This window comes from Equus quagga, chromosome 9 (genome assembly GCF_021613505.1).
Source record: "Equus quagga isolate Etosha38 chromosome 9, UCLA_HA_Equagga_1.0, whole genome shotgun sequence".
Classification (NCBI taxonomy): domain Eukaryota; kingdom Metazoa; phylum Chordata; class Mammalia; order Perissodactyla; family Equidae; genus Equus; species Equus quagga.
This window is the reverse complement of record NC_060275.1, coordinates 66,490,424-66,518,207: the sequence shown is the minus strand read 5'-3', so window position 1 is coordinate 66,518,207 and position 27,784 is coordinate 66,490,424. Positions and strand designations below refer to the sequence as shown.

The window sequence follows — 27,784 nt, the reverse complement described above, 5'->3', positions numbered from 1 at the left end:
GGCGCGCCTCTCCCAGGCCCAGCCCCGCGCCCCTTCCGCCTCCCACGGAGTTTGCAAAACAGACTTTTCCGGTTTTCGACGAGGGCAGGGGGAGGGGGAGAGGCTGAGATTGAAACCAAGAGATGCTGAATTTTGTGGCAAAGGAGACAGGCCTCTGGGTGAGGGAGGTCTGGCAGCCGACAAGGCCAGGGGGCAGTGGTCCCGGCCCCGCCGCTTGGGGAGCCTCCGTTTGCCCTGTGCTTCCAGGTGGGGAAACTGAGGCCATGGCCCAGGTGCTCTAGCTGCCGCGGGGCTGGCTGCTCCGCAAATGCTCCTCTTGGAGTTGCCACCTCCTCGCGTTTGCTGAAGCGTTTGCTGACGCTGCCACCGGGCGTGCCCTCCCTTGAAGATCGCTCTCCGCATCCTTTCGGCTGGGCTCCAGCCCTTGGAGGAGGCCTGGACAGCGGCAGGGCCGAGTGGACAGACAGTAGGGATGCAGGGTCAGCGGCCTCCCGAGAAGGACCGGAATGACCTCAGCCCTGGGGCTCAGAGCTCCCCCCCCAATTCCAGATGCCCCCCCCCCCCCGGCCCCCCTCACAGCAGAGCCTCCGGGGAGCTAAATACCCCCATGCAGGCTGTCTTGGGCCCACTAAGTAGCACAGGACTCTGTTTGGTGGCTCCTGGAGTTCGAAAACGTACCTCCAGGCACAGCCCTCTGGTCAAGGGGTTGGAGTTAGACCTTCACTGAGCAGGGCTTGGGGTGCTGCTGAAGTGAATGGGGAAAATGGGCACCCTGTTTCTACTGGGAGAAGACTGAGCCTGCCTGGAGAGAAGCTGCAGGGAGGACACCAGTACAGAGAAAAGGAGCCCTAGTCCCTGGATGAAGCCATGCCTGAAGCCCACCACCTGGGATTTTCTTTTTCATCAGATTCCTTTTTGTTGAAGCCACTTTGAGTTCTGTTTCTGCTGCCAGGAAATGACCCACAGGAGTTCCTCTCTGGGCTTCCGCTTGCCCATATGTAAAAGAAAAAGTTCAGAGCACTGGTTGGGTCCCTACCTCATGGGTTGAGCAGTCCTGCTTAGCAGAGCTCTGGGCCAGTGATACTGAGCTCCTGCTGTGTACTCAGTATTTGGGGCTCCTCTGAGGGGCAGTCCCTCAGCTGCTCCCCACAGCTCCAGGAGTTCAGACTGTGGTAGTCTCCGTTTCACAGCTTCGTTCATTCATTGATTCGGAAGGTCAGCGTTGAGCACCTACTGTATACCAAGCCCAGTCCCACACAGGTCAGGATTGGTCCCATCATGAGGGGCTTCTGGTCGGGTGGGGAAGGCAGACACTAATCCAACCATCCCACAGATAAACCTGGGAGAGTGACAAGTGAAAGCGTGAAGAACAGTGGGTGAGGGAGGGCTTCCTGGAAGAGGTGGTGCTCGGGCCAAGACTGTGAAGAGAGGCAGGTGCGGTTGCTGCGGAGTGGGTGACGGGGGATGGAGTCAAGCCCACGGGGGCTGGGGGCCTATGGGTCTGTTCTCCCGCTGCAGGGGGCGCTGTCATAGAGCCGGAGAGCCAGGCCTGGCGTGAGCTGTTCACAGATGCTTCCTGCTGCGGCTCAGCCTGCGCGGGTGCCGCAGCCCAGGGGGCAGTAGGTTCCCAGTCTGGCGGCCTCTCCAGAGCCCTCGCCGCCCCCGTCCCGCACCCCCATCTCTAGCTTTCCTGGTCTGACTCCTCTTCACCACAGCTCCCACCAAGAAGTTGGAAGCATGTCTCCATCCGGGAGGCAGGCTGCCTCAGTTTACCTCCCCGGATACCTTCCCCCTCTGTCTGTCCAGCAGCCTCTGGGTTTGGTCAGAAAGAGCTGTTTTCTCTGCCTCTGCCCCCGCCCCTGAGCCAGTGCACTGCAGGGCATGACACGGGCACGCCTGCCCCACTTCTGCGCCCTCGCCTGTCCCTTCTCTTTTTTTAAAAGATATATTCACTTACCATGCAATTCACCCCTTTACAGTAAACAATTCGGTGGCATTTAGTGCATTCATCTTGTGCATATTGTGCAACCATCTCTACCTAGTTCTGGAACATTTCCATCATCCCCCTCCCCGCCCGCCTCCCCAGCCCCGGCACCCACCCACGTGCTTCTGTCTGTACTTTGCCTGTTCTGGACGTTTCGTATAAATGGGATCGTGCGCCATGTGGCCTTTGTGTCTGTTCTGCCAGGGACACTTGGGTTGCCGCCCCCTTGGCGAGTGTCAGCCGTGCTGCTGTGAGCACCGTGTACAGATTTTGGCGTGCACGCCTGTTTTCAGATCTCCAGGTCTGGCCCCAGGAGAGGGACTGCCGGTCACGGGGTCGTCCTGGGTTCACCTGACTGAGTTGCCGCCAGACAGTGTTCCGCTTGGCCGCACACTGGGCGGCGGCTGGGCAGGGGCACGGGTTCCAGTCCCCGCGTCCTCATCGCGCCTCTGTCTGCCCTCTCTGGTGGGCGGCCTGCGGCATGGGCGGGGCCCTGGTCTCACTGGTCCCCTGACCTTCGCAGGCGCCTATGGGCCACGCGTCCCTTTGCAGAAATGTCCACTCAAACCCTTTGCTTGGTTTTCATCGGGTTATGTCTCTTTCCGTTATTGATTCTTTATCTGTGCTGCACGTGAATCCCTTGTCAGATCATGATTTGCAAGTATTTCCTCCCACTCCGGGGGCTGTCTTTGCACTTGTGAGCGTCCTTGGAGGAAGAAATTTTAACCTTGATGGGGTCCCATCCCTGTATTTCCTTTCCCTCGCTGTGCCTGAGGTCCCATCTGAGCACCTTCCTCTCCAGTGCCCCCTTGCGCCGCCCTCCCCGCCGGCCCTGGCTGCACCCTGGCCGCCCCGACTCGGGTTGGGGCCTCTGCGGCCAACTCTGTCCCCAGCTGGGAGGCCCTGGCGGCGCCGCCAGCCTCCAGCAATGTTTAATGCGGGCAGGCGGTGGGGCCCTGGCGGGGCCGTGGGAAGCCCCCTTGGCCACGCCGGCGATGCGTCCCGGGCCTCGAGGCCGCCACCCGCAGGGCCCCACTTTCCATGGGGGGAAGCCGAGCCCCAGGGGGTGCAGCACGGGACCTGCCTGGGTCCCTGCTTTAGGGCAGCAACGGAGGTGGCGCCCGGCCCCTCCCCGCCCTGGGCCGACCCTGCCGGCAGGGACCGCCACTCCAGCAGGCCGGTTCCTGCCAAAACCCAAACACCAGGGAGGAGAGAAGAAAAACATCCTTGGGGCCGGCTGTGGGGAGGGGCAGGGCTCGAGTGTGCTTTCGGGTTAGGGGGTTGGGGAAGTCACACAGTTTCTGCTGGGGGGCTGTGGGTCACGTAGTCGGTGGACAAACATCTTGCAGACCCGGGGTGAGTCCTGGCCCTGCTTCCAGGTAGCTGTGCAGTTTCTGAGGCTCAGTTTCCCCACCAGTGACATGGGGGTGGCTGACCCTCCTTGCAGGTGTGGGAGGTGAGAGCTGCCGGCCCTGGCCTGCAGGAAGCTGTCGCTGATGTCCTCCCCCATGATGGGGGCTTGCTCTAGAGCACACGGAGACCTGCTCCGCGCCTGGGCCCGGCTGATTGGCGGCTGACCTTGCCCCCCAGCTTCCCACGATTTGCTAGGTAGGGGGCTTGTGTCTCCCCCCGCTGCCCCCTCCCTCTCGCTGTCTCTCGTCTCTGTCTGTCCCTCAGCTCTGCCCCGGACCAGCCCTGCTCCAGCCGGCGCCTGGCCGTGTCTGGGCTCCAGGCCTCCCACAGCAAGCTCCTCGACATCTAATTCCCCCAACGACCCCCTCACTTGCAGCCTAGAAGACCTGGACCACAGAAGAACCCCTCTCCGACCCTGGAAGCCCAGCAGCTCAACACCCACAGTCTCGAGACACGGGCCCCGCTCCACTTTTTTCAGATGGGGAAACTGAGGCCTGTACCATGAAGAGTCTTATCCACAGTCTCCGGCCCCAGTGGCAGCACTGTCACCCTGGTCCAGCCACTGGGCTCTGGGGTTCTCAGGCTGCCCCCAGCCGGCCTCCCCCTGGGCCTGCCCCATGAACGGTCAGCACAGATGGTTCCACCCGGAAGGGCTGGGTGGGGACACCCCCACATCCCAGAGTCAGTTTCCCAGTGGCCCATCTGGCGGGTGGCCCAGGCCGTGTCCGAGTGGCATTGGCAGCTGTCTGGTGCCAGCCAGGAATGGGGACCAGAGGGCGGGGTCTGCGGCTGGCCTTGGGCCCAGGGAGGCTCTGGGGTCAGGACGGCCCACCGTGTCTGCGCCCTCCCTGGCCTCCATCACGGGTGCGGGGGCAGGGGGGCGCCGCCGGCCTTCTCAGGCGGAGGGCCCTTCCTCAGGAAGCCCTGCCTCCCCGACCCCAGGACCCCCAGCTCCTGGTGCCTCCCTCTGGTGTGGCCTGGACTTTGCGGAACTGGGGTATCTGTGTGGGGCCTGGGACACAGCCCTGCACAAGGCCAGCACCTGAAGGTGGCGGGAACGACGAGCAGATGCTCGGGCCATGCCCAGAGCCACAGAAACGCAAGGCCGCAGCTTCAGACCCGAGCTCCCGGCACCCACGGGCCCCAGCCCCATCTGAAGCTGCGAACTGAATAAGATATTCTGGGGGGACGTCTGGTGACACGCATCCCCCCAGGCTGAGTGCAGGCCCGGGAATAAGGTCTGGAACCTAACACCCAGGCTTTGAATCCTGCCTCTGCCGCTCCTCCTCCTGGAGGGCTGCTTGCCCTCTCTGAGCCGCAGTTTCCCCGCCTGTGAACAGGCCGGGCCGGGTCTCAGGGCTGCCGGGGAGTAAGTGACTGCGCAGCCCGCTGAGCCTGTCGCCAGCCGTGCGTGGTGAGCCCGCCCTCCGACAAGGACTGAAGTTACAGAGAGAAAACCAAGAACCACAGAGGACGGGGGTACGTCAGGAGGGAGCCGGCCGCCCGGAGACGCAGGGGCCTGGGGCACCCGCCCAGATCCCTCTGTCCTGAGAGCCTCAGTTTCCCCCCCTGTGAAATGGGCTCAAACAGGGATCCTTGACTCTTCTCCATCCATGCCCCTCCCCATCCACCAGCAAAACTGCTCCAGAATCTGACCCCTTCTCACCACCTGGTCCAGCCCCATCGTCCATCCCCGGGACCAGCACAGGCCCCGCCTCCCGGTCTCCTCGCCTCTGCTCTCATCTCCCATAGATTCTTCCCTCCCTGGTGGCAGGAGTCATACTCGTCCTTCCTCTCTCCAGAACCCTCTAGGGCTCCCACCTCCCTCAGGGTGAAAGTCAAGGTCCTCCTCACAGCCACAAGGCCCTGATGGTCTTGCTGCTCCCATTTCCATCCCTCCATTACTCTGCTCAGGCCACAATGGCCTCCTCAAAGCTCCTCCAACAAGTCAGGCAGTCTCCTGCCTCAGGGCCTTTGCACAGGCTGTGCCTCTGTCTGGGACCATCTTCCCCAAAACACTCATGTGTCTCCCCCACCTCCTTCAGGTCTCAACTCAAATGTCAAACCCACCCACATGCCCTTTCTTGCTGTTCTCAGCAGTGTCGAGTCAACGTGCTCACAAATAATCACAGTAATAAGTCACTTACCAGGTGGCTATTGTGCACCAGGCCCTGGGCTGGGGTTGGCGACAACTGAGACACACCCTTGCTCTTGTGGGACTCATGGTCTGGGGCCAGGGAGGGAGGTGGAAAGCATGAATAAAGTGGGACACACAGCCAGTCGTGGCAGAGGGAGGGTCCTTCTAGGTGTGGCAGCCACGAAGGGCCTCCTAGGGGAGGTGGCACTGAGGTAGGGATGAGCTTCTTTGCGAGGAGGTGCTGTAGGGAGATGATGTGGGAAGGGCAGCAGGGCTGGACCTCCTGGGGACTTGGGGGCCATGGGGGCCACGGGGAGGTCGTTGGTCTTCACTTTAAGAGCAGCAGGGCACCCTGGGAGGGTCTCGAGGCGAGTGACAGGATGCGATTTGTGTCTCCCAAAGGAAAGATATGACCGCATGCAGCTGCTCAGGAGGCTGTGTGTTTCTCACCGGCTCACAGATGGGGAAACTGAGGCTCAGAGAGGTGAAGTCACTTACTCAGCATCCTGGAACCCAATCTCCCCAGCTGGGAGCCTGCAGTCCCCTCCCCCGACCACTCCAGTTGCGGATGGGGAAACTAAGGCTCAGAGAGATCCCCAAGGTCTCCTGGGAATGGAGTCAGCCACCCTCCAGGCCCCCTGCGCCCGCCACGGGGCCTCCCTGGGGACTTACTCAGTGGGCGGAAACAGCGGGCTGGTTTCAGGAGCAGGTGGCCAAAGCCGCAGGCCAGGGTTTCAGTTACAAACAGTGTCCAGCTCCAGCCGCCCGCGGCAGCCCCGTTTGGCTCGCCACCACCTTGGGGATTGGCATCCGTGCACAAGAGAAATACACAACCCGCCAGCTCAGGGGAGGAGGGCGCCCCGGGCCGGGGTGGCCGGGCGGTGGGGGCGGGGGTGCCCGAGCCTCATCCCGCTTAGCTGCCATCACTAGTAAATCAGCAGCCCACACCCACTTCGTGCTTGGCTGAAGTAGCACGTTCCATTCTCCAGTGAGCATTTATGAAGTGCTTGCTGTGTGCCAGGCTGTGTGCCAGCTCAGTTAGTCATCCCGACAGCCCCACAGGCAAGGTGTGAGCCTCCTGTGGCTTCTGTGACAAACTGCCACAAACCTGGTGCTTTAAACCCCTAAATTTCCTCTCTCCCAGTTCAGGGGCCAGAAGTTGGAAATCAAAGCGGCTCCTTCCGGATGCCTGGGGAGAGGCCGGCCCACACTCCTCTCCCGTGTCTGGCGGCTGTGCAGCCCTCGCGCCCCTGGCTGGTGACAGCACCCCAGGGGCGCTGCCTCCGCCATCGTCCTGTCTCTCTTTGTCTTCTCCTTTCTGTCTCTCGTGAGGATTCCTGTCGTTGGATTTGGGTTTTTCCCAACCCAGGATGATCTTTGTCAAGATTACATCTGCAGTAGCCCCTTAAGGTCACTTCTAAGGTTCTGGGTAGACCTATCTTTTGGGGGCCACGATTCAACCCTCCCCAGGCACGTATTATCAGCTTTGCGTTACAGGCCAGGAAACTGAGGCACAGAGAGGTCAAGTGGCAGATCTGAAGGGCTAGGACTTAGACCCCAGCTGTCTGCAGCCTGGATGCACACACTTCCCTGCTCCACCTGGGGGCTGGGTCCTTGCCAGGGACTGGGGACATGGAAGCGTCAAGAACAGCAACAGCAGAGATACGGCCTGTGGACCTCAGGCCAATGGCTGCTCCACGTGTCAGGACTTATGAACTCAGGATCAAGGGGCCCTGTGGTGGGCTAAATGGTGTCGTCCAAATGACATGGCCTTCAGAGCCTGTGCCTGGGACCTTACTTGAAAACAGGGTCTTTGCAGATGTATTTAAGGCCCGGATCTCGAGGTGAGGTTCCCCTGGATCAGGACAGGCCCTGAAGCTAATGACAGCATCCTGATAAGAGGAGCGACAGGAGGGGAAGATCCGAGACGGAGGAGAAGGGCGTGTGGCTGCCCAGCGGAGGCCGGAGGGATGCTGCCACAAGCCAAGAAATGCTAAGGGGTGCGGTGTTCCCCAGAAGCTGGGAGAGGCCCGGGCCGGACTCCCCCGAAAGAGCCCGCCCTGCCTGCCGGTCTCAGACGCTGGCCCCAGATTTTGGGAGAAGCAGCGTCTGTTGTTTCAAGCCCCAGTTCCTCACTTCCTCCTCTCTCAGACCACGGCTGCCACCCTCCCGAGGGCCCAGCCCCGAGGGGACCCTCCGGCAGGAGCAGGCAGGCGTGCCATTCTCTTGGGGGCATTTCAGGGGATGTGGGCTGTGGACTCTGACAGGCTCAGGGACTCCAGATGTTTTCCCCAGTGTTGGAACTATTCACCCTCCGCAGCCGTGCGCGCACTTCCCATGAACCTGCGCCTCGGAAAGCCTTGGTGGTGCTGGACTCTGTAGCTTTGGCCAATCAAAGCGTGTCTGGCTGGTGCTGTGAGCTGCACCTTTCTCACTGCGCTTGGGGCTGAACCTCTGGCCACGCACACTTCCTCCCGGGGTCCCGCCTGCTCTCCACGACAAGTTGGAGGAGCTCTTTACATGCATGTGACACTCTTCCTCTGTTGGTCAAGCACATTGCGAACACCTTCCCTCGTGTGCAACTTGCCTCTTCGCCTCCCTCAAGGTGCCTGTTGACGAACCAGGTGTCCCAATCTTAATGCGCACAGACTGATTCATCTTTTGTTGCAGGCAATGTGCCTGTTGGCTGTCGTCTGGGAAGTCTTTCCTCACCCCACGACCTCCCGCACCTCCTACCAAGACTTTCAAGCTTTACTCATTACATTTTTGCACATAACCCCTTCACCCACATGGGGTTGAGTTTCGTGTGTAATGAGACGCAGGGATCCGGTTTATTCGTTTTCAGCGTGGCCTCGCACTTCCCAGACCCCTTCGTGGAGGAGCCCGCCCTCCCCACCGCTGGCAAGGACTCTGTCCATCCTGGAGCAAAACGCCTGACCCACGCGGGGTTTCTGGGGCATTTAACTCCACTCCATTGGTCAATGTGCCTCTCCTGTGTCAGCGTCCCTTTGCCTCAGTCCCAGGCTTGTGATGGGCCCCCGTGTCCGGCAGGACAGCTGATACCGCCCGCGCTTCCACAGAAGCGTCCTGGCTACTGCAACCGTCTGCTCCTCCAGGTAACCTTTTGAACCTCATGAAGTTCCAGGGGACAAAAATCCTGTTGTGACTTTGATTGGGATTGTGTCAAAGCCTCAGACGGGGAGAGTCAGGGTCTTCTGAGCCTGAGCCCCGTCCACGAACATGGCCCGTCTGCCATGCCCGCTCTTCCTTCTCACCACCAGGCGCGTCTGTTTCCCCGAAGGGTTGGGAACGCCCTTTCTTTCTTTCTTCCTCTTTCCCGGTGCACCTGGTCTTCCATGTTCCCCACTGCATTCCTGACTCCACCATGAGGGTGTCTGGGTGGCCTCGCTTTCACGTGGCCGACCTCGGCCCCTGCTCTTTCGGCGTGCATGTCGAGCCCACTTTAAGCTCCTGGCCCGCTCCTGGAGGAGGCCGCGGCTCAGAGACTTCTCCTGGTGAAATGGTGGGTTTCTCCAGATCTGGTCATTTGGATTCCAGTCCATTTCCTCAGGGACATCAACCGTAAAGCCGGCGCCAGCGCCCTAGTCTCAGGGAACAGGATGAGACACCACCACAACACCTCTCCCCGTCTGGGCTTCCCTCAGCATCTTTGTGGGGGGCCCTCAGGGTACTGCAAGTGCCCCCAGGGGTGAGGAGGGGCGGTCACTGCCCTGTCATTCCAGCCTTGGCGCCGCTGTTGTGGGGCGTGCCCTGCGTGTCCCCGCAAACGCAGGGGGATGCCAGGAGGGGAACTCCCAGCCCCAAGAGGCTGCCCGCCGTGCCCCAGGGCCGTCTCCAGAAGGAGCTGAGCTTTCCCTTCAGGTGGCTTCAGGCCTGGGATCACTGGAGCCCAGAGGTCACTTTAAGATGCTTTGTGTCATGGAAAATTTCAAACACGCCCTGCAGTCAAGAGCCCACAGTGACCTGGGCGCTGTCCCCAGAGTCACGTGGCCCAGGCGGCGCTGACCCGGGTTCCACCACACTCCTCCCCCCTTGACCGACTGAGGTTCCTGCTGACCCCAGGGTCACATGACTCTCCCAGGAGAAGCCGGGCTTGAGGCCAGAATGCCCCCTGGAACGGGGGCGTGAGGGTCCCTGTCACTCCTCGCCCCCAGCCTTCGGGGTCCTCCCTGTGCCTTCCCACCCTGAGGGCCCCAGCAGTTGTCATGGCCTTGGCAGCTCTGGGCCTCAGTTTCCCCATCTGTATGCAGGAGGAGCACCCATCTGGCTGGGGGCCGGGGAGGCGTCCGCGGGCCAGACCTGAGGGGTGGGATTAACAGCCAGGAGCTCTCTCTGTCCCCCGGTCTGTCTCTCCTCCTGTCTCTGTCTCTCCCTGTCTCTCTCCCTCTCTATCTCTCTCTCTCTGTCTCTCTCTCTGTCTCTCTGTATCCTCCACGTCTCCCTCCCTGTCTCCCTGTCTGCCTCTGTCTGTCTGTCTCTCTCCCCGGTGGAGTGGGTCCCCTGTGTGACCCCCCCCCCAACCCCAGGCCTCCAGCCTGAGACTGGTGAGCTGCCGACCCTGCAGCAAGCAGCTGACGGCGGGTCTTTCGGATGAGGCCGATGTGCACACCAGGCCCAACCCAGGCCTGGCCGCCTTGCCCCGACCCCGTTGACCATGCTCCCCAGGGGTCACGTCGCTGAGTCCCCAAAGCGGTGCCCCCAGGTCCCCTTGCCAGGCCATGAATTCCCCCTCTGGTCACCCTGAGTCCAGCTTCCCTGTGACCCGGGGCCTCCAGGGTCTCAAGACACCAGCCTGGGCTCTCCACCGCTCCCAAGATGGTTCTAGAATGGAAGCAACCCCAAGACTGGACGTTGTCAAGGGGCAGCCGCGCACTGCGGTGTGGCCAGGACGGTGCTGCCGCCTCTTTGGGGTGGCCCCCGGCCACGCAGGGAAGCCTCCCACCCTGGAGATTGGCGACCCGAGGCGTTCGGACGCTGGCGGGATGTGCCGCCTGTCCTTTCCCTCGACTGACGCCTCCGACAAGCAAAGGCGGCCGAGATGGAAGAGGGAGCCCACCCCAGGAGGTCCTCCTCCCACCAGCCCACGCCGGGCACCCCGCCCCCGTTCCCACACTGCAGGGCGTGTTACCCCACCGCACAGGTGGGGAAACTGAGGCAGCGTCTCAGCCCGCTCAGCCGTGACAGCTGTAACAGCTCCATTGCTAAACTGACCGCCTTTCCCCTTTTTTCTGTGTTTATTTAACAATATGCTTGCCTCTATTCCACGAATACTTCACCTGTAGCATGTTAACACTTTGACCATTTAAAGTACAGGTGTGTTTTATTTTGAAGCTGGAACCAGCATATTCCCAGGCTTGTCTGGGCAGCCAGACTTCGCCGAAAGGCACGTGTCCCTCCCCCACCCCTCCGAACCGCGTTGCCCAAACAGAAGACTTTGTATCAAACATTTGGGTTCTTCTCTTTGTTGCCTTTTTCCAACAGTCTGGAAAAAAATACCAGTAAGTATTTTAAACGTCGGGTTGATCAAGGTGCGGCTCACGGACAGCAGAGTGCGTGCGGCTGGACGAGTTTGGACAAACGCGTTCAGTTCCGGAACTGCCCGTCTGGAGACAGTATTCCCACCACCCAAACGGCCCGCGGGGCCGCTGAGCCGTCCCTCCCCGCCCCCGCCAGCCCGGCACACGCGCCTCTGTCTCTGCCCGCTGCCCACAGCCGCACAGGGAGTTATAGATTGGCTCCGGCGAGGGCTCCCTCCTCCGTCTTCAGGCTGAGCCTGGAGGGGGTCTGCCCATGGCCGGCCCCTGCAGTCGGCCCAAGTCCCATTTTACAGCCAGTCCCACTGAGGCTGGAGACGAACTGCCCAGCAGATCCAGTGGCCCCAAGGCTGGGCCTCTATCTTCTCACCCCAACAGGGAAAGTGGGCATTGCTATACTGGACGTTTGTGTCCCCCAAAATTCATACACTGAAACCTCATCCCCAAGGTGGTGTGTTGGGAGGTGTGGCCTTTGGGAGGTGACAAGGCCGTGAGCGTGGAGCCCCACGATGGGACCAGTGTCCTTATAAAAGGGACACGAGAGAGCGCGCTTCGCCACCCTGTGCCCCGCCCGCCCGTGAGGACGGAGCGGGAAGGCAGCCATCTGCAGACCAGACAGCCGGGCCTCACTGGACGTGGGATCCACCGGCGCTTTGGTCTCAGACTTCGGCCCCCAGAGCCGTGAGAAATAAACGTCTGTTGTTCAGGCTGCCCAGCCCGTGGTGTTTTGTCACAGCAGCCTTAACTGACCAAGACCCTCCACATCCCGGGGTCACCACAACGTGCTCAGCTGACAGCTTTGTCCTGAGCCTCAGTTTCCCTCTCTGTGAGATGGGGATACCTGGACCAGCTGGGGAGGCTTTTGTGGCTACTAGACGCAGCCTCTCCCAGCGAGGCCTGGTTGGGCTCTCGGCGGCGGCAGCGGCTTTGACGCCTGTGGCTGCTGCTGCCGCCCCAGCCCAGTTCTCGGTCCTGGGAGTTCCCAGCTGGGTGTCCCAAAGCTCTTCTCCCTGCCTCCGGACCCCCCCAGCAGCCTGTGGCCCTGTCCCTTTCTTCCTGCTCTGTGGCCCCGGCAACATGGGAGAGGAGGGTGCACCCAGCAGACAGGCAGCTCGGGAAATTCTAGGGCAGAGGCGGGCCGGGTGCTGTTCGTCTCGCCCTCGCCTTGGCTGAGGATATGTCAGGGCTTTTATCCTTCCCTCTGTGGGCGACTGAGGACACAACGTCCTGCCCGACTTGCCAGGCGACCCTGGCCATCCTGACCTTAGCCTTCTGAATTACCTGCTGGAGCCTCCAAATTGTCAAGGGGAGCTGAGGGTGGCATGAACACATCATGAAACCATCATGTTCCCTCCCACCCCAGGACCTTTGCACATGAGGTGACCTCTGCCTGGGATTCTCTGTTCCCTGTTTATACATACAAATCTCTTCCTCCAAGTTTCCATCAGGGGTCACTTCCTTCCGGGAGCCCTGCTGGACCCCATGCTGGCGGCCCTAGCACTGGATGTTTCCCTTTGGCAGGTCTTTCCCAAGGTATAAGATTGCATTTATGGGGTTGACTGGATTACTACCCATCTCCTTTGTTGATGGGGAGCCCCGGGCAGGCAGGGATTGAGGTGCCTGGCACACAGTAAATATCCAGTAAAGAGTGGCAGGATCAATCACTGAATTCAACAGCTGTTTATTGAATCTCATCTTTCATTCACTCAAAATCTCTTTGCCGAGGCCGGCAGGGCACAGGCCGGCCCGGGCCGGGGACAGGCTGTGGATGAGGCCCGGCCCCCCCCGCCTCATGGCTAATGGCTCTGTTCTTGTCCCCTGGACCTGTTCTCCACAGACAAACGATGCATCTGTGAGCCGACCGTCAGGCTCTTGGCCGTCCCGGGGCTCCTGGGAGTCAGTGCTGCCCGCAGCCGGCCCCTTCTCTGTGCCTGGCCCGGGGTCCCCCCGGCACCCCCACAGCCTGGCGTGAGGGGCAGAGGCTTCAGCGCAGGGCGCCAGAATTAGCAAATGAACAGCTAGGCGCCGTGACCTGTGCACCAGCAGCGAACACTTGGTCCCTTTGAGTTCTCCCAGACGGTGCGGGGCGCCTCACCCTGCAGGGGCCGCGCTGCTCATTCGAAATGTGAAGTTAACTGAGTATCCTGTACTTTGTCTGGCGACCCTGATCCGTCATCGTGCCCATTTTACAGAGAAGGGAGTGGAGGCCAGAGAGGTTAAGTGATGCGTACAAGGTGGCACAGCCAGGGATGGGCAGAGGGAGAATGCAGGCTGGAGCCTGGGATCCCAGGCCGCAGCGCTCGACCCCCCCCCTCCCCTGAGCTTCTGCACGGGAGCACCGAGTGCCGGAGCAGCGGGCCAGGGGCCAGGGGCGGGCCCTGCGGAGGAGCCTGGCCACCAACCACCTGGACACCGGCGTCCAGTGCCCGGGAGACAGCCAGTCTCAGGTCACTGTAAACAGCTGGCATCTAGAGCTGTCGCTGTGCCCAAGTCTCAGTGTGACTGCCCTGTGACTCGATACCCGCCACTGGCCCTGTCACCCGACACCTGGTAAACAGGGTTCGGAGAACGGCTGCCGCAACCCGGCTGGTCAGTGCGGCCTGGGGCGGACCTGCCAGCCGCCAGCCCTGGCTTTGTCCTGACACCTTGTAAACGCCGTGTCCCCAGACCTGCCATTTGTCAATGGGCACATACAGTTTGTCATCGGCCGGCCCGCGTGTGTCCCAGCTGGCGGCCTGGAAACGCCTGAAATGGTTCCGACACTTTGTCAACAAGGAGCCCTGCTGCCCCTCAGGGCCTGGCCCCGGGCTGCCAGCCGTGGCTCAAGTCACCGGCCCATGGCTGCCACACTCTTGAACGACGGAAATCAGACCTGGCAAGAGGAGAACATTTTGTGATATGTGAAAACTGTATGAAATTCTGATTTCAGTGGCTACAAATAAAGTTTCATTGGGGAGCGGCCATGGCCAGTCATTGGTGTATCGTCTGCGGCTGCTTTCAAGTGAGCTGAGCGGCAGCACCCGCAGGCCACGGCCTCGATGGCTTGTCACCCAGCCCTTTAGAGAAAGTGTGTGGACGCCTGACGGAGGTCCTTGGGCAGTCCCGTTGCCTCGGCTGCACGCAGCGTCCTGTCCATGGTCAGTGGGGCCCGTGTTTGTACACTGTGCGAACAATGAGTCACTGTGTAAGAGTCACGTTCGGCCTGACGTGCTGACACACTCGGTGCCGTGAGTATTTGGTCTCTGACAGCAGTTAATGTGTCCTGAGACTGTGCCATCAGTTAATACTGGGAACCGCAACCAAGATGAGACCCAAAGACTGACTGAGAACCAGGCAAAGGGAGAAGGAAGGATCTGGCCACATGCGGCAGGACCTCGGACGCTGAGCCAGAGCTGGACTCTCTCCAGGAGGTGATGGGGAGGCACGGCAGGTGCATGAGCAGAGGAGGGGCGCGCTCAGCTTGGATACAGGACGGAGCCTCTCTTGACCGTGGGCTCCCCATTCGTGCTGCGGGCTGAGGTGGCCTGGAGGACGGAAGGCAAAGGCGCGCTGGCTGGTGTGGGAGCCTGTCCCTGGAGAGGCCAGGGCGCGAGGACTCAGCAGGACCTTGTGCTCCCCCGAACCCCAAGTAGGCCCTGGCAGGGAGTCAGCAGGGGCCCAGGGGCCAGGGCACCGCAGGAGATCCCTGTACTCTGGACACCCACCCCTCCTGTGACAGAGGGCACACGGAGGACGGCCGTGAAGCCATGGACGCCTCGTTGTGATCATGGGTGGCCCCGAGTGCAGGGAGCGGCTGAGAGGATGGCGCAGCTCCCGTGAGGGAGGCCTCTGGGTCAGGTGGCAACGTCTCGCTGCCCTTCTAGAGCGCAGAACTTGGCAGGTCCCGAGGGCGACACGGCAGCAGAGCCACCTCCTGGGGACCAGGCATGGCAGGGGCACCTGGGCCAGCCCCAGAAAGTCAGTGTGGGAAACACGGCCTCATGTCCCGGCTGGGTGATGGGGGCTCCTGAGGCCTTGCTCTGGCCTGTCTGAAAGGTCCAGACAGCGCCAGACATGAACGCCCCAGCCCATGGGGTCAGGACTGGGTTGGAGAAAAGGGGCGTTGGAGGTGGGGTCTGGGAGGATGAGTAGAAGTTTGCGAGCAAGGGAAAGGCATCCCAGGCACATGGCACATATGAGCCCCCAGTCCAGCCCCAATTGGCCCCTGTGGCTCAGTGACCCCTCAGCTCTTGGTCTCCCATCCCATGTGGGCAGCGACAAAGGCTCTGGGATTATGCCAGCCCGGGTTTGAATCCAGATTTTCCACTTTCTGGGTGACTCTGGGCAAGTGAGGCCATATCAAGATTGGCCCCAGTTTACAGGAGAAGAAACTGAGGCTTAAAGAGGGAGGCCACCCATCCCAGGATGGGAGGAAAGTGGTCAAATTGGGAGCTGGAGCATGGTGAGGACTCTGGGGGGAGGGGCAGGGCGACAGTGGAGAAGCAGGAGGGGACTGACTCCCTCAAGGCCATTATCCCGAAGACAGAGATGGAGAGAAGAGGGAAGGGCCGGCACAGCAGTGCAAAGGCCCAGGGGCAGGAACGTCTGGCGGCCTCCAGGAACAGCAAGGAGGCTGGGGGGCCAGAGGCTGAGGAGCGCGGGCACACGGACGGGAGGAGGGTGACGGCCCGGGCGGCAGAGCCAGTGCCGGGAGCAGGAAGGGGCGGGAGCCACAGAGACGCGGTGCGAAGCTGGGCCCGCGGGGGGATCCGGAGGCTTGAGCGCCACGAAGGCTCTGATGTGCCAGCCGGCGCCCGCGCAGAGGCCGGAACCCCCGCTGACGGCCGCCCCCGTCCCGAGACCCCGCCGCGCAAACGCCCCACCCGCCCCCTGGGTTCCTGTGGCCCCGCATCCCCGCACGGACCCCCCGCGCGCCGTCTCCGGGCCGCTCCACGGACACGGCCGACGCGGCAGCGCACGCACACGCGCCTCCAGCCCTGGCGGGCCGCTGCCAACACACACGGGCGTGCGCACACCCGGCACGCAGCACGCGAGGCTCAGGAAGCCCCGCTGGGCCCTCCCTTGAGAGCTGGTTTCCTGTTTTTCAAAGAGGCCGGAACTGCTGACGGAATGTTCTGGACGGCCGGCCCTGGCCCCTCCCCCACTGCTTCCGAGCTGCCCACGCAGCCCCACAAAGCCTGCACCGCTCTGTGCCCGGTCCCACCCTGACCCACAGTGAGGTCAGGCTTCAGACGAGGAAACTGAGGCTCAGAGAGGTGCTGCCACTAGCCCAGAGTCACACAGGAGGAAGGGGTGGTGGTGGGAGCCCTCTAACCTGCCCTCGCCTGGAGCCCGGCCCGGGGCGGTTCCCAGGGGTCATGGCCCCCTCCTCCTGGACCCCGCCTGGCTCCCAGGCTTCCGGCCACTGCCGCACAGCCTCAGGCTCTCCTGCCCCATGAATCCAATCCCCCCATTCACCACCCACCCCGCCCATCCCACTTGTCAGTGTCCCCAAAAGAAAGACCACCTATGAAATCACAAACATTAATGGAGCGTCAGCCACCAACAAGGCAGACCCGGTCTCACCTTAGGGTCTGCTGGTGGTGGGAGCACCCAGACAGGAGCAAAGAAACACACACCTGTGGCTGCCCCCTCTATGCTCCAGCCCCAGAGCCACTGGGATGGCTGAGGACACACCTGGCTCTGTCTTGCCTGCTGTGGTTGCAGAGCTGTTCCCTCTGCTTGGAATGCTCTTTCCTAGCTCCCTGCTGAACTTCTCTTCATCCATCAAAGCCCCAACTTAAATGTCCTCTCCTCTTGGAAGCCCTCCCAGTACCCTCCAGCTCCCATCCTTCTCTCTGGTTCCACCCTGACTCCCTGGGGCTGATGGTGTCTGTGGACTCCAGCACCATGTCCTCAGGACTGTCTGTTCCACTGTCCTCCTCATGGTGGCAAAGATGGCCCCTATCACCACCTCCAGGAAGCCCCCAAACTCCCACGGTGACTGGCCCAGCCGGAGTCACATGCCTACCCCTGAACCCATCCCTGCGGTCCCTGTGGCTGTGCTGGCAAAAGGCTCTGATTGGCCAGACCTGCTCATCTGTCCACATCTAGAGCCTGGCAGTGGCCCTGGCTCCTTCTGCCCACCAAATGGGGTCAGGGAGAGTAGATGCCCCTAAGACCTTTTTATCAAGCAGTTAGGGGTCCCCTGACTGCCCCATTCTGGCTGAGGTGCCTTTGGCAAGTCACCTGTTCTCTGTGCCTCAGTTTCCCTACCTGTGAATCGGGCTCAGCAGGGCTGGCGTGTGGAGCACAGAGGGCCCGTCCAGGCCTGCCCCTGCCTCGTGGTGATCCATGTGCCCCCTGCCCCCCGTGCCGCTGCGTCCCGGGCTGTCCTTGACCTTCTGAACCACAACACAGGGGTGGTGGGCACAGCGCGGGCAGGGCGCGTGCACACAGCTCTGTGTGCAGCAGGGCGTGGGTTCGGAGCCTGCGTCCTGTCCCACCCGTAGGACTGAGGCCGGAACCGCTTCCCCCCAGAGTTGGGGGACTTACACATGGGGGCCCGGCCTCGGCGCTGGGGTGAGCGCGGGCACCACTATCACACCCGCGCGGACAGACGTTAGCTGCTCCATGCCATGCACAAGGGTCTATCAGCCGAGTCTTGGCCCGTCTCGGTGTGCACGAGTGTGTGCGTGAGTGCGTGTCCATCACGGCAGCCCGGTGTGTGGAGCCCAAGAGGGACCCAGCCTCGCTGGAGAAGGTGCCTCTGGCGGAGGGAGCTCCTTGGGCTGAGGCGGGAGGTCTGGCGATTGCTGTGGGCACAGGGAACAGCAGGGGCGCAGGGCCAGGAGGAGGCAGGGCTGGGGTAGCACAGGCAGGCAGAGGGGACGGGAGCTGCTTGAGTGAGCCTGGCCCCGCTGAGAGCTGAGCTTCGCGAGGAAATGACATCAACTCTAAAATACTCATCGAGCGCCCACTATGTGTGCCTGGAGCTGGGGCCACAGGCGGGCCCTGGGCTAACAGACACCCGGTCAACAAACAAGTAAATCTGTCCACTCTGGGGAGGGGCAGAGATCAGGAAGCCACTGCATGAGGGCAGGGCTAGGGGAGCTGAGGGGGCGCTTAGGCCTCAGGACAGGGGGCATCCTGAGGAGGTGACGTGTCATCTGAGGCCTGTAGGGGAGGGAGTCCTGGGAGATCTGAGGAGAGGGAGGTCCAGGCAGAAGGCACAGTAGGTGCAAAGGCCCTGAGGTGGGGATGAGCTAGCAGAGGGGCCCCATTCAGGAAGATCTAAGCCCAGAGCTGGGAGGGGAGGCTTCAGTGGGCAGCACTGGTGGGGAGCAGGGCCACAAGGACAGGCTGTCCCGTAACTGGAGCCCAGCAGGAATGCACTCGCTCCCGCCCGCCCTCAGCGCTCCCTGCTTAGGACAGAATGTGCTGGGAGGAGAGGCTGGCGGCTGCTGTGCCTGGTGGCTGGCGCGGGGTGGCCAGAGGATTCCTGAACAGCAGCCCGGCTGGGCTCCCTGCCCGCGAGGGAGTGACAAACAACTCCCTGCCTGTCACCCTGTTCCCCCTGGCCTGGCCTGGTCTGGGCCGGAGACAGAGATGGCGAGAGAGTCAGAGACTGAGAGAGACAGCGACCAAGAGAGACAGTGAGAGATGGATAGTGAGTGAGAGACAGGGAGGCAGAGAAGGTGAGCCAGAGCCAGAGACAATGAGAGACAGAGACCAACGGACAGGGAGCCAGCAATGGGGAGCCAGAGACAGCAAGAGATAGTGAGCGCGCAGCATGGAGGGGCAGAGACGGGGAGATGGTGAGAGTCAGAGACTGAGAGAGACAGGGTCAATCGTGGCAGACAGAGACCAGCTGCTTGGCTCTCTCAACGGGCGACAGGCTGATTCTAAGGGTTCCTGGGAACAAGTGGCAGGCGGTGACACTCCCATCCCTGTCAGAATCTTCATCCACACCAGAGTAGCAGGGGAGTCCCCTCCAGTCACTGAGTCAGTCAACAATCCCCCTCATGCCTGCTATGTGCTGAGACCAGGGACACAGCCCTGACCCGGCCCCGCCCTCAGCAGCTCAGACAAACAAGTGAATATCTGAGTAGGGAATTTCAGAGGGTGACAAGGGCTACAAAGACAATAGGACAGGGGGATGGGAAAGGGAGTGACGGGGGCTGCTGACTCCAGCCAGGACGTTGGGTGTCCCTGAAAAGATGAGGCTAGGGGACAAAGAGGAGCCAGCTGTGGGGAAGAGCCTTCAGCAGAGAGAATCACTTGTGCAAATGCCCTGAGGTGGGAATGAGCTGGCGGTATTTAAGCAGCAGCTGGAGATGGAGGGGGAGCTGGAAGGAGGGGGTGGGCGGAGCGGTGGGGTTTTATTTTAGGAGAATATTTGGCTACCCTCCTCTCGGCCGTGGGCCCCTCCCTGTGTTCAGGGAGCTCCCTGAATTCTGGGCTCTCGTTTATCTGAGCCAGAAATTCTGCTTTTTGGGATCAGGTTCCCTGCTGTTGCAGACACAGGAGTCCTGGGGCCACGGGATGGCTCGTCCTCCCAAGCTCGCCTGGGAGAACCTTCTGGGGAACTCTGCCCACATCCGCTGTTGTGATAAACACCTCAGACTCTTCTCAGATTGGAAACATGCATCCAGAAACGGGGACCTTACGTCTCGCACACCCTGAGTCACGGGGAACTCACCCTCTCCGGAGGCTGCTGGTTTGGGGTCTAGGTGACTGTGCTGTGGGACCTCTCCCCTCGCCTGGCCCCAGGGACCTCCAAGTCTGGCAGGCTCTGAGCTCGATGCCAGGTCAGCTGCCCAGAGCAGACGCTGCTGGTCGCGGGTGCTGGGCGGACCCCAGGACGAGGAGCGGCTGGAAATCAGGGCCCAAACTCAGGCTGGGGAGGGGAGCGTCCCAGTCTCAGATGGGGAAACTGAGGCTCAGAAGCCAGTAACCTGCCCGTAGTCACAGAGCAAAACCCCACCTCAGCTCTCCCCGTGCCGTCCCTGCCCCTCGCCCCGCTGACGGCCCCCGGGCTGCTGGCTGACCGTGACTGCCTGGCGCCCACGGGACCCTGGCGCGGGGGGCGGAGGGGTGTTTCCTGACTGTGGGTTCCGGCACGAGCTCCTCGTGCTGCTGGACTCCCTTTTCCCACCTGCCACTCCAGAAGGATGACAGCATTCGCCCATGTGGCGGCCTCAGAGCCCAGTCTGCAGACGAACGCGCGGCCCGTGTGCCGGCCGCCCTTGTCCCCATGGCCGCATCAGGAAGTGACCCAGCTGTCTGTCCACGGGAACGCGTGAACAAAGGGTGCGTGCGGCCGCACGTGGAATATTAAGCAGCTGGGAAAAAGCGTGAAGCAGTGATTCGCGCTGCAACGTGGACTGAGCTGGAGAACCTCACACTGAGCGAGGGAAGCCAGGCACAGAAGGGCACACAGCGCGACCCCCTTCCATGAAACGTCCAGAACAGGCCAGTCTCCGCAAACAGCAGATTAGCCGGTGCAGAATGGGGCTAGGAGGTCTCCTTTGGGGTGATGGAATGTTCTGGAACTAGAGGTGATGGTTGCACAACATTGTGAATGTGTCAAATGCTACCGAATTGTATACTGTAGAATGGTGAGTTTTATGGTGTACGAATTGCACCTCAGCAAAAACAGCAGCAGCCCAGACTCAGAGGCAGGCTCCCCCTGCAGGTGCCCGTGCAGCCCACCCTGCTCTCCTGAGGCTCGGTGGGGTCTGTCTGTCCTCCACCTTCACACTCCAGCCTCTGCCACTGCACTAGGCGACTGGCATGGGCCTGGCTCCAACCCGAGCTCAGCCTCCCTGTGTGTCCCTGGGCCTCAGTTTCCCCTTCTGGAGAGTGGGCCCCTCAGCCCTCCATGGTCTGGAACTGAACCCCCGAGATGCTGACCCAGAAGGGCGGTCAAGGCTGCGCCGGTCCCCCGGCAGCTGCAGGGGAAGGAGACAGACAGGCTCCTTCTTGTCTGCCACGTCTTTATTTTTAAAAAGTAACTGTACAAAGACACTGATTTCAGGCTCTTCACAAACGCTGAGTCCTGGCGGGCCGGCCCCGGCCAGGCGGACACTCTGCACCTGGGCGCTTGTCCTGCTGCCCCCCGCTGTGTCCCTCCAGGACACGCTGGGTCTCAGGCAGCGCAGGGCCCTGCTGTGTCCCCCGCTGTGCAGGCTGCCCTCTGCAGGGCCTGGTCTCATGCTCTGCTGTCACTGTCCAGAAATTCTCAACAATCCTGGAACAAGGGCCCCACATTTTCATTTTGCAAGTCACACAGCCCTGTCGTGCATGTCCTGCTCTGAACCTGGGTCTTCAGGCCACGACAACACCTAGGCGGCTTGCAGGTCCTGGAGCACTTGGCAGAGGCCCAGGCCGCCCCAGCCGGGGCCTGGAATCTCTGGCTTTGAAAGGCTGCCGCCCAGAGGCCCCACCTGGTTCCACTGACCTGCTTCCCTGAATGCCTCGTTCCTGGGCCCTCCCGCCTGTCGAACCTTGCAGTGTGGCCTCCACTGAGGCACTTGCCCGCCGAGCCCCAACTCTAAAATGAAGGGGCCAGCTTCCAAACATCATTCAGCTCTGACCTTCTCCGACTTCTTCTCCCTTTTGCTTGCCTGCCTGCTGAGCTCTTATTCATACACCAAAGCCTCAGCTAAAATGCCCGTTCCTCCAGTAAGCCTGTTCTACGCCTCCTTTGGACTCTTCCAGCTCCGGGAACCTTCCTCTGGTCCAATGAGACTGAGAGTATTTATGTTGGCTGTATCTCTCCCAGACTGGAGGCTCCTGGGGGACCCCAGCCCTGTTCACAGACTGGCAGAAACAGGTGGAACAGTCTCTTGCTCAGATCCTGCATGGGGCATTTGATGCCTTACAAGGACCAGTCCAGATAAGTCCCATTCCAGACTGGCTCTTCCTCTGTTCGGTGTGATGCTGGAACAGCCCTGACCGGTTTTGAGACTCGGTTTCCCCAACTTCAATGCAGTCAGGCCGGTCTGCTCTTTTTCTAGCCACTCCCACATCCAGAGTGGCCAGAAGCACGTGTCAGCCTCATCCCTGATGGATCCACTTGCTGCTCAGCAGGTCATGCAGCGCGGCCGCGTGGCCCGGGGTGGCGGGTTTGGGTCCTCCTGGGGAGCACAGTCCCATCAGCTCTTAGGGCTCCCGGAGGATCGGAAACACCCTCCCCGCCGGGGCAGACGCTTAGAGCACACTGGGGTGCAGGGCGGGGGCGGGCCCTGGAATTCTGTTACCGTTTAAAACTCCTCCGTGTCTCCCAGCCCGTCCTGGCCCCCAAATGCGGGAGAGCACGGGGGCTCCTCGGACCCCCAGCTCACCTCGGAGTACAGCGGGGGCGGGCGGTATCGGAACTCCCGGATATAGGCGAGGAAGGGGCCTTCCAGGCTCACGTCAGGGACCTGCGGCAGGGGCAGAGAGCTCTGGCCCCCAGCGGCCACCTCGTCTGCCACCACCTCTGAGTACTCGGGGGGCGCTGGAAGCGAGACGGTGGGGGGGGGCGGTGAGGCTGGGAGAAGAGAAAGGGATCCCGGAATTGGGGACAATGGCCGGGAGCTGGCTTGTGCCCGTCCTGGGGCTGCTTGTGGGGCCGCGTGCCCTCCGGCGGGGTTCTGGGAGCAGCGGTGGCCGCCAGTGGGACTTCCCACGTGCACTTGCAGGGGCTCGGGGAGAGTGGCTGGCACCGCGCTCTGCCCACCCGCCCCCACGGCCGGACGGGCGCTCACCCTCGGGCTGCTCGGGCAGGGCCCCCAGCCCCCAGTCCAGCAGGAAGCTGGCGTGGCTGCCCACGCTGGACGAGCGGCTGCCGAAGGGGTGCAGGGGGATGGTGCCGATGACCAGCGGCAGCTCCAGGAGCAGCTTGGATGTGCCCGGGATGTCCACGCAGACCTGGGGGAGTGAGCCGTCAGGGAGGGCGCCCTTCCGGTGCCGGGAGCGCGCGGCGCGGCCACCTCCAGCACCCCTACCTTGAGGCTGTAGTCCACGTGCAGCACGCGGCAGTGCAGGATGGAAGGCCCCACGGGGGGGATGCGCAAGGCCCGGCCCTGCCACAGCGCCCGCCGCCCGGGGCCCACGGGCTCGCCCGAGAAACTGGCCACCACGGCGCGTTTCTGCTTGCGGGCGCCACGCGCCATGAAGGTCTGCGTCTGCACCACGGCCGCCCGCGGCAGCACCGCGCGTGTGGAGCCGTTGTCGATCTCGGCGAAGACGGGGATCACCTCGCCTGCAGGGTGGGGCCGCAGGGCCTCAGTTTCCCCGCCTGCAGCCCCGACACCGGCCCGTCCCCGTCCAGCCCGTCCCGCCTGCTACCTGGGGTGTAGCCCTTTCTGTCAATCTTGGCCGAGAGGGAGACGAGGCCGCGGTTACTGTACCAGGATCGGGCCACCTTTTCCCGAGCGCCTGCCTGAGGGGCCTGGCGGGGTAGAGGACAGGGACACGAACGGGTCACTCTGTGCAAACCACAGGCCCTGTGAGCTTCCCAACCACCCCCAGCTGAGGGAGGACTGCGGGCAGCGCCTAGTTTCTTGGTTTCTTTTTAACGACCTAGAAACTATCTTTAAACTGGACCCGGAATACTCCCCATCTTGTTAAACTATAAATGAGCAACCAAGTGCTTAGTGTGTCATCAGTGCTCAATAAGCCATTACGATCGCAAGTCCTGCCTGTGCCCTATTTCACAGACAAGATGTCTAAGGCTCAGAAAGAGAGACACTTGCCCAGAGCCACACAGCAAATCGGTGCAGCTGGGATTTGCACTCAGCTCCACTGGACCCCACAGGCATTCCCACGCCTGCCTCTCTCCCTGCCAGGGCCCAGCTGTGGCCCCCACTGTGTGAAGGGGTTGAGGAGCTGGTGGGCGTCACCCAACAGCCAAGCCCCTGCTTGCAATGCTCCCATGCTACCTCTAGGTGGAGGGCAGCGCTCACCAGCAGGGCAGGCGTGTTGATGTCCACAGGCTCGATAACAGTAAAGACCTTCCGGGCGCGGCGGGCAGGGACCCAGGGCCGGTGCAGGGTCGCCTTAATGCAGTACCGGACACTGCCATGTTTGCCCTCAAACGACGTCACCAGGGTCCTGCGAGCGGAGGCAAGAAGCTTCAGGGGGCGAGATACAGAGACACACAGAGACACACAGTGACACTGTCCAGAGAGACAGTAGCCTTAGGGACTGCCCACAATCCTGCACCCTAAGGACTTACGGGGGCAGCTGGAAGCTGAATGGGAACTCGTGGCGTCCAGGAGGCAGCGTCGTGGTCTCTCCAGTGTCTGCAGGTAGGAACAAGAGGAGGCGGCTCAGTGGCTGCGCGGGGTCCCCGGAACGCGCAGCACGTGCGCCTCGCGGGGGTCCTCGGCCCGTACCTGGCGCGAGTAGCGTGGCACGGTGGCTCACGACCTCCACGCGCTCGCTGTAGCTCTGCGTGTACGCGGTGCTCGAGCCTGCGCTGCGCGACTCGGTCCAGTGCACGTGGGCGCGGCCCCGCGCGCGCAGCTTCAGGGCGCCCACGCGCGCCGGGCCCGCCAGCTCCAGCAGCACCCGGCCGGCCACGGACTGGCCGCCGCTGAACACCGGCTCGGTGCCCGCGCTCGCGCCGTCCAGCTGCACCACAAACGCCTTCACCTTGTCGAACAGCATCACGCCCGGAGGCGAACCTACGACGCGCGGACCCTGGTCTCGAACCCGCGACTCGGCGGCGCGAGTGGCGGACACGGCAGCCTCGGGACGCGAACCCACCCGGCTCGCGCAGGCGCACTCGCTGACCCGGGCAGAGACTCCTCGCGGCCTGCGCCGGCGCCGCCTTTATACGGCAGGGCGGGGAGGGGCGGGGCGAGAGCCCGGCCCCGCCCCCGGGGAGGAATACACCAATGGTGCGGCGAGGGGCGTGGCTCCGCCCAGGCGTGGAGCAAAATAACAAACTTGCGGGCTCGGGGTTGGCTGCCCTCTGCCCTCGTGGACCCTGGGGTGAAACCGAAGCTCCCCAGGCCAGAGCCGGTCTCCCGCGGACCCCGGGATAAAGAAGGGGAACTGGGGCCCGGCGGCGGGCCAGGGCCTGAAGTCGCCCCGCAAGAGCTTTCTGCCCCTCGGCTTAATCACCAACCGGCCACCACTTGCAGACGTGACTCGTGCGAGGCGTGCTCACCCGAGCTGCAGGGGAACGGCCTGGCCCCCACCGCGGTCCTGAGAGCCTAGGACTCCCCCGGGCCTCAGTGTCCCCCTCTGTGCAATGGGGAAGGAGGAGGTGGGGGTCCTCCCTCCACTCGGGCGCCTGCTGCCCCCTCCTCTGATGCGAACCCCGCTCAGCTGGGTGACCCCAGGATAACGACTACCTCCTGGAGCCTGAGTCTCCACGTCTGTAGAGCCAGGAGGAAATCACTGCCGACCTCAGAGGGCTGTGCGTGGATCACCATGTAGCCCCAACTCGACCCACCCAGAGCCTCGCCCGGGGTCTTCACCCCGCTCCCGACACGCCGCCACCAGGCCGCGCCCCGGCGCTCCTTTCCCGGCTTTCAGCTCCCTCGCTAACTCTTACTTGCCGCCTGGGCGTGGCCCTTGTGCCCGCTTCGGGCACCCCCAGCCCCAGTCCCCTCACAGACAGAGCCGAGTGCATGGGACGCTCCAGGCACCCCCGGGGCCAGGGCTGCGGTGCGAGGGGGCGATATGACCCCTCTCCGGGCCTCAGTTTCCCCAGAGAAGAACCGCACGGAGGGTTTCTAGGGCGGGAGTTGCCTCCTCGCAGTCTGAGGGGCGCTGGCGCCCTCTGGTGGCAGCAGGATGTACTGCTGCTCCAACCCACCCTCTTCCCTGGCGGTCCCTTTTGAGTCTGGCTCAGGCGAGCTGGGAACCCGCTCAGGCCTTGGCACCCCGAGTGGAGGACGCTCATAACCTGACACAATCACCCGCAGCCCGTGATCGGAGTCAGAGCAGGACCGAAGGGAGGGGCAGAGGCTGTCAACTAACTGATCAGCCTGGGGGGCTGCCTGGAGGCGGTGGCGCTGGGGCTGAAATGAGGGGCTGGGCCCTTCTCCCAGGGTCAAGTAGACCCTAGAGGGAGGACAGGAGGCCATAAGCCCAGGAGGAGGTGGGGAATGAGGTGACCCTGGGGGGCCAGCGTCTCCCTCAGTCCATTTCACGGATGGGTCCCCAGAGGTAGGGAGGCCATGTGCCAGAGGTCACACAGCAGCTCTGCAAGCTTCTCCCGCCGGTGTCTTAAGGAAGCCGCCAGTGAGTAGGACCAGGGGACCGCAGGCTGAGACCAGCCCCAATTTCCCTTGAGCCTAAGGGGACGGGAAGTGCCTCCCGGGCCCCTTCCTGCCGCGCCCTAAGGCCGCCCCGCCGCGGTTTCCACAGCTGGGCAGGCAAGAGTCCCTGCACCTGGCGCGGTGGGGACAAGGCCCAAAAGCTGGAAAGGAGGGGGCTGCGGGCGGGGGCGGGGGCTGAGCTGCCTCCTGCCTCTGCCCTCTTTGCACACGGGTATAGTTGGGTCCGGCTCAGCCGGAGAGGGCAGCCAGGGCAGCCCAGAGAGGCTGACATCCTCTTGAGCCACACAGCACGCTGCTGGGGCAGAGACTTGCTCTTTCTGTGGCCCCTGGTCTGTTCCTGACGGGCCTTGTGGCCTGAGGGTGGGGGACTGAGGTTCGGAGCAGAGTAGGGACACGCCCAAGACCTAAGACTCCCAGCCTGAGGTGACCACCCTGTCTCCTCCCCTCCGGGAGGTATTCTTACCCCTTCAGACCCCACAGAACCCTTACCCCGGGGAGAATGGCTCCTGCCAACACCGTGGGCTAAAACGAGGGACGGGCGCTGGCTGGGCGTGAGACGGGGGTCTTCTTTGGGAATCAGGGCCCCCAGGCCTGGGGTTAGACGGGGATCCTGGGGTCCAAAGAACAGGATCCCCCGGCTCCACCCAGGGATTCCCCCAGACTCAGGACAGGGGCTCCCGACCGCATAGCTTCGAGGTCGAGGGCATCGCGACTCTGGAGCGGGGGCGCGCAGACCCTGGGAGGGGTTCCCGGGAAGGAGGGCTTTCGAGGGCTGTGGGGAGTGTTCCGGTGGGAGGACCCAGACCCTGGGGAGGAGGTTCCCCTTTCTTAAGAAGGGTCACCCGACCTCACAGCCTCTAAGTCGAAAGGCTCCTGGCTCTGGAGAGGGGCGCCCGGACCTGGGAGAGGGTCCCGGGGGATCCTGGTTGGGAGTGGGGGTGCTCGGCTCACCTCTGAGCAGCAGCTGCCGCCGCCGCAGGTACGTCTCGGCGGCCGCGAAGTCGCAGGAGACCGCGTTGACACCCACGCTCCGGCCCTCGAGCCAGTGCGTGGCCGCCCCGCCGCGCGCCGCCACCTCGAGCGCTCGCACCCGCAGCGGCGCCGCCGCCTCCAGCAGCACCCGGCCGCTCAGCCGCTCCCCGCCGCGGTACGCGCCGCCCGGGCCCCGCGCCAGCTCCAGCGCGAAGCTGCGCACGCCCCCCAGGCGCATGGCGCGGGGACCTCGCGGGTCTCACCCTCGTCCCCGAGCTTCCCCGGCCTCCGCGAACTCGTGCGGGCGCCGCCGGCCGGCAGCAGGCGCGTCTCGGCGAACTTCCTGGTCCTCCGCGCCCGCCCCGGTGACGCGCCCCGGCCCCCACCCGCGCGCCCGCCCTATTGACTTTGCCGCCCCCGAGCGCCGGGCCCGCCCTGTTTTTGTAGGGTCGGCGCTGGT

The 27,784-nt window shown here is 62.9% G+C and overlaps 1 protein-coding gene and 1 long non-coding RNA gene across 3 annotated transcripts; both read right to left on the bottom strand.

Moving 5' to 3' along the window:
- Positions 1-130: 130 nt before the first annotated feature.
- LOC124245172 (uncharacterized) lies at positions 131-2,052 on the bottom strand. Its single transcript, XR_006890209.1, has 2 exons — positions 1,037-2,052; positions 131-435 (listed from the first exon to the last, which is right to left on the bottom strand). It is a non-coding gene; the product is annotated as an uncharacterized LOC124245172 (long non-coding RNA).
- A 19,000-nt stretch (positions 2,053-21,052) lies between these two features.
- On the bottom strand, positions 21,053-27,710 carry ARRDC2 (arrestin domain containing 2). Of its 2 annotated transcripts, XM_046671561.1 has the most exons (9): positions 27,304-27,710; positions 24,454-24,744; positions 24,294-24,360; positions 24,022-24,169; positions 23,405-23,507; positions 23,062-23,318; positions 22,822-22,984; positions 22,417-22,571; positions 21,053-22,209 (listed from the first exon to the last, which is right to left on the bottom strand). In XM_046671561.1, exons 1-9 carry the CDS (start codon positions 27,560-27,562, stop codon positions 22,156-22,158), a joined length of 1,497 nt encoding a protein of 498 aa, XP_046527517.1. In that variant the 5' UTR covers positions 27,563-27,710; the 3' UTR covers positions 21,053-22,155. The 2 variants fall into 2 exon arrangements, with proteins under 2 accessions (XP_046527517.1, XP_046527518.1); XM_046671562.1 differs by lacking the exon at positions 24,454-24,744 and having other exon boundaries at positions 27,304-27,699.
- Between the last annotated feature and the right edge of the window lie 74 nt (positions 27,711-27,784).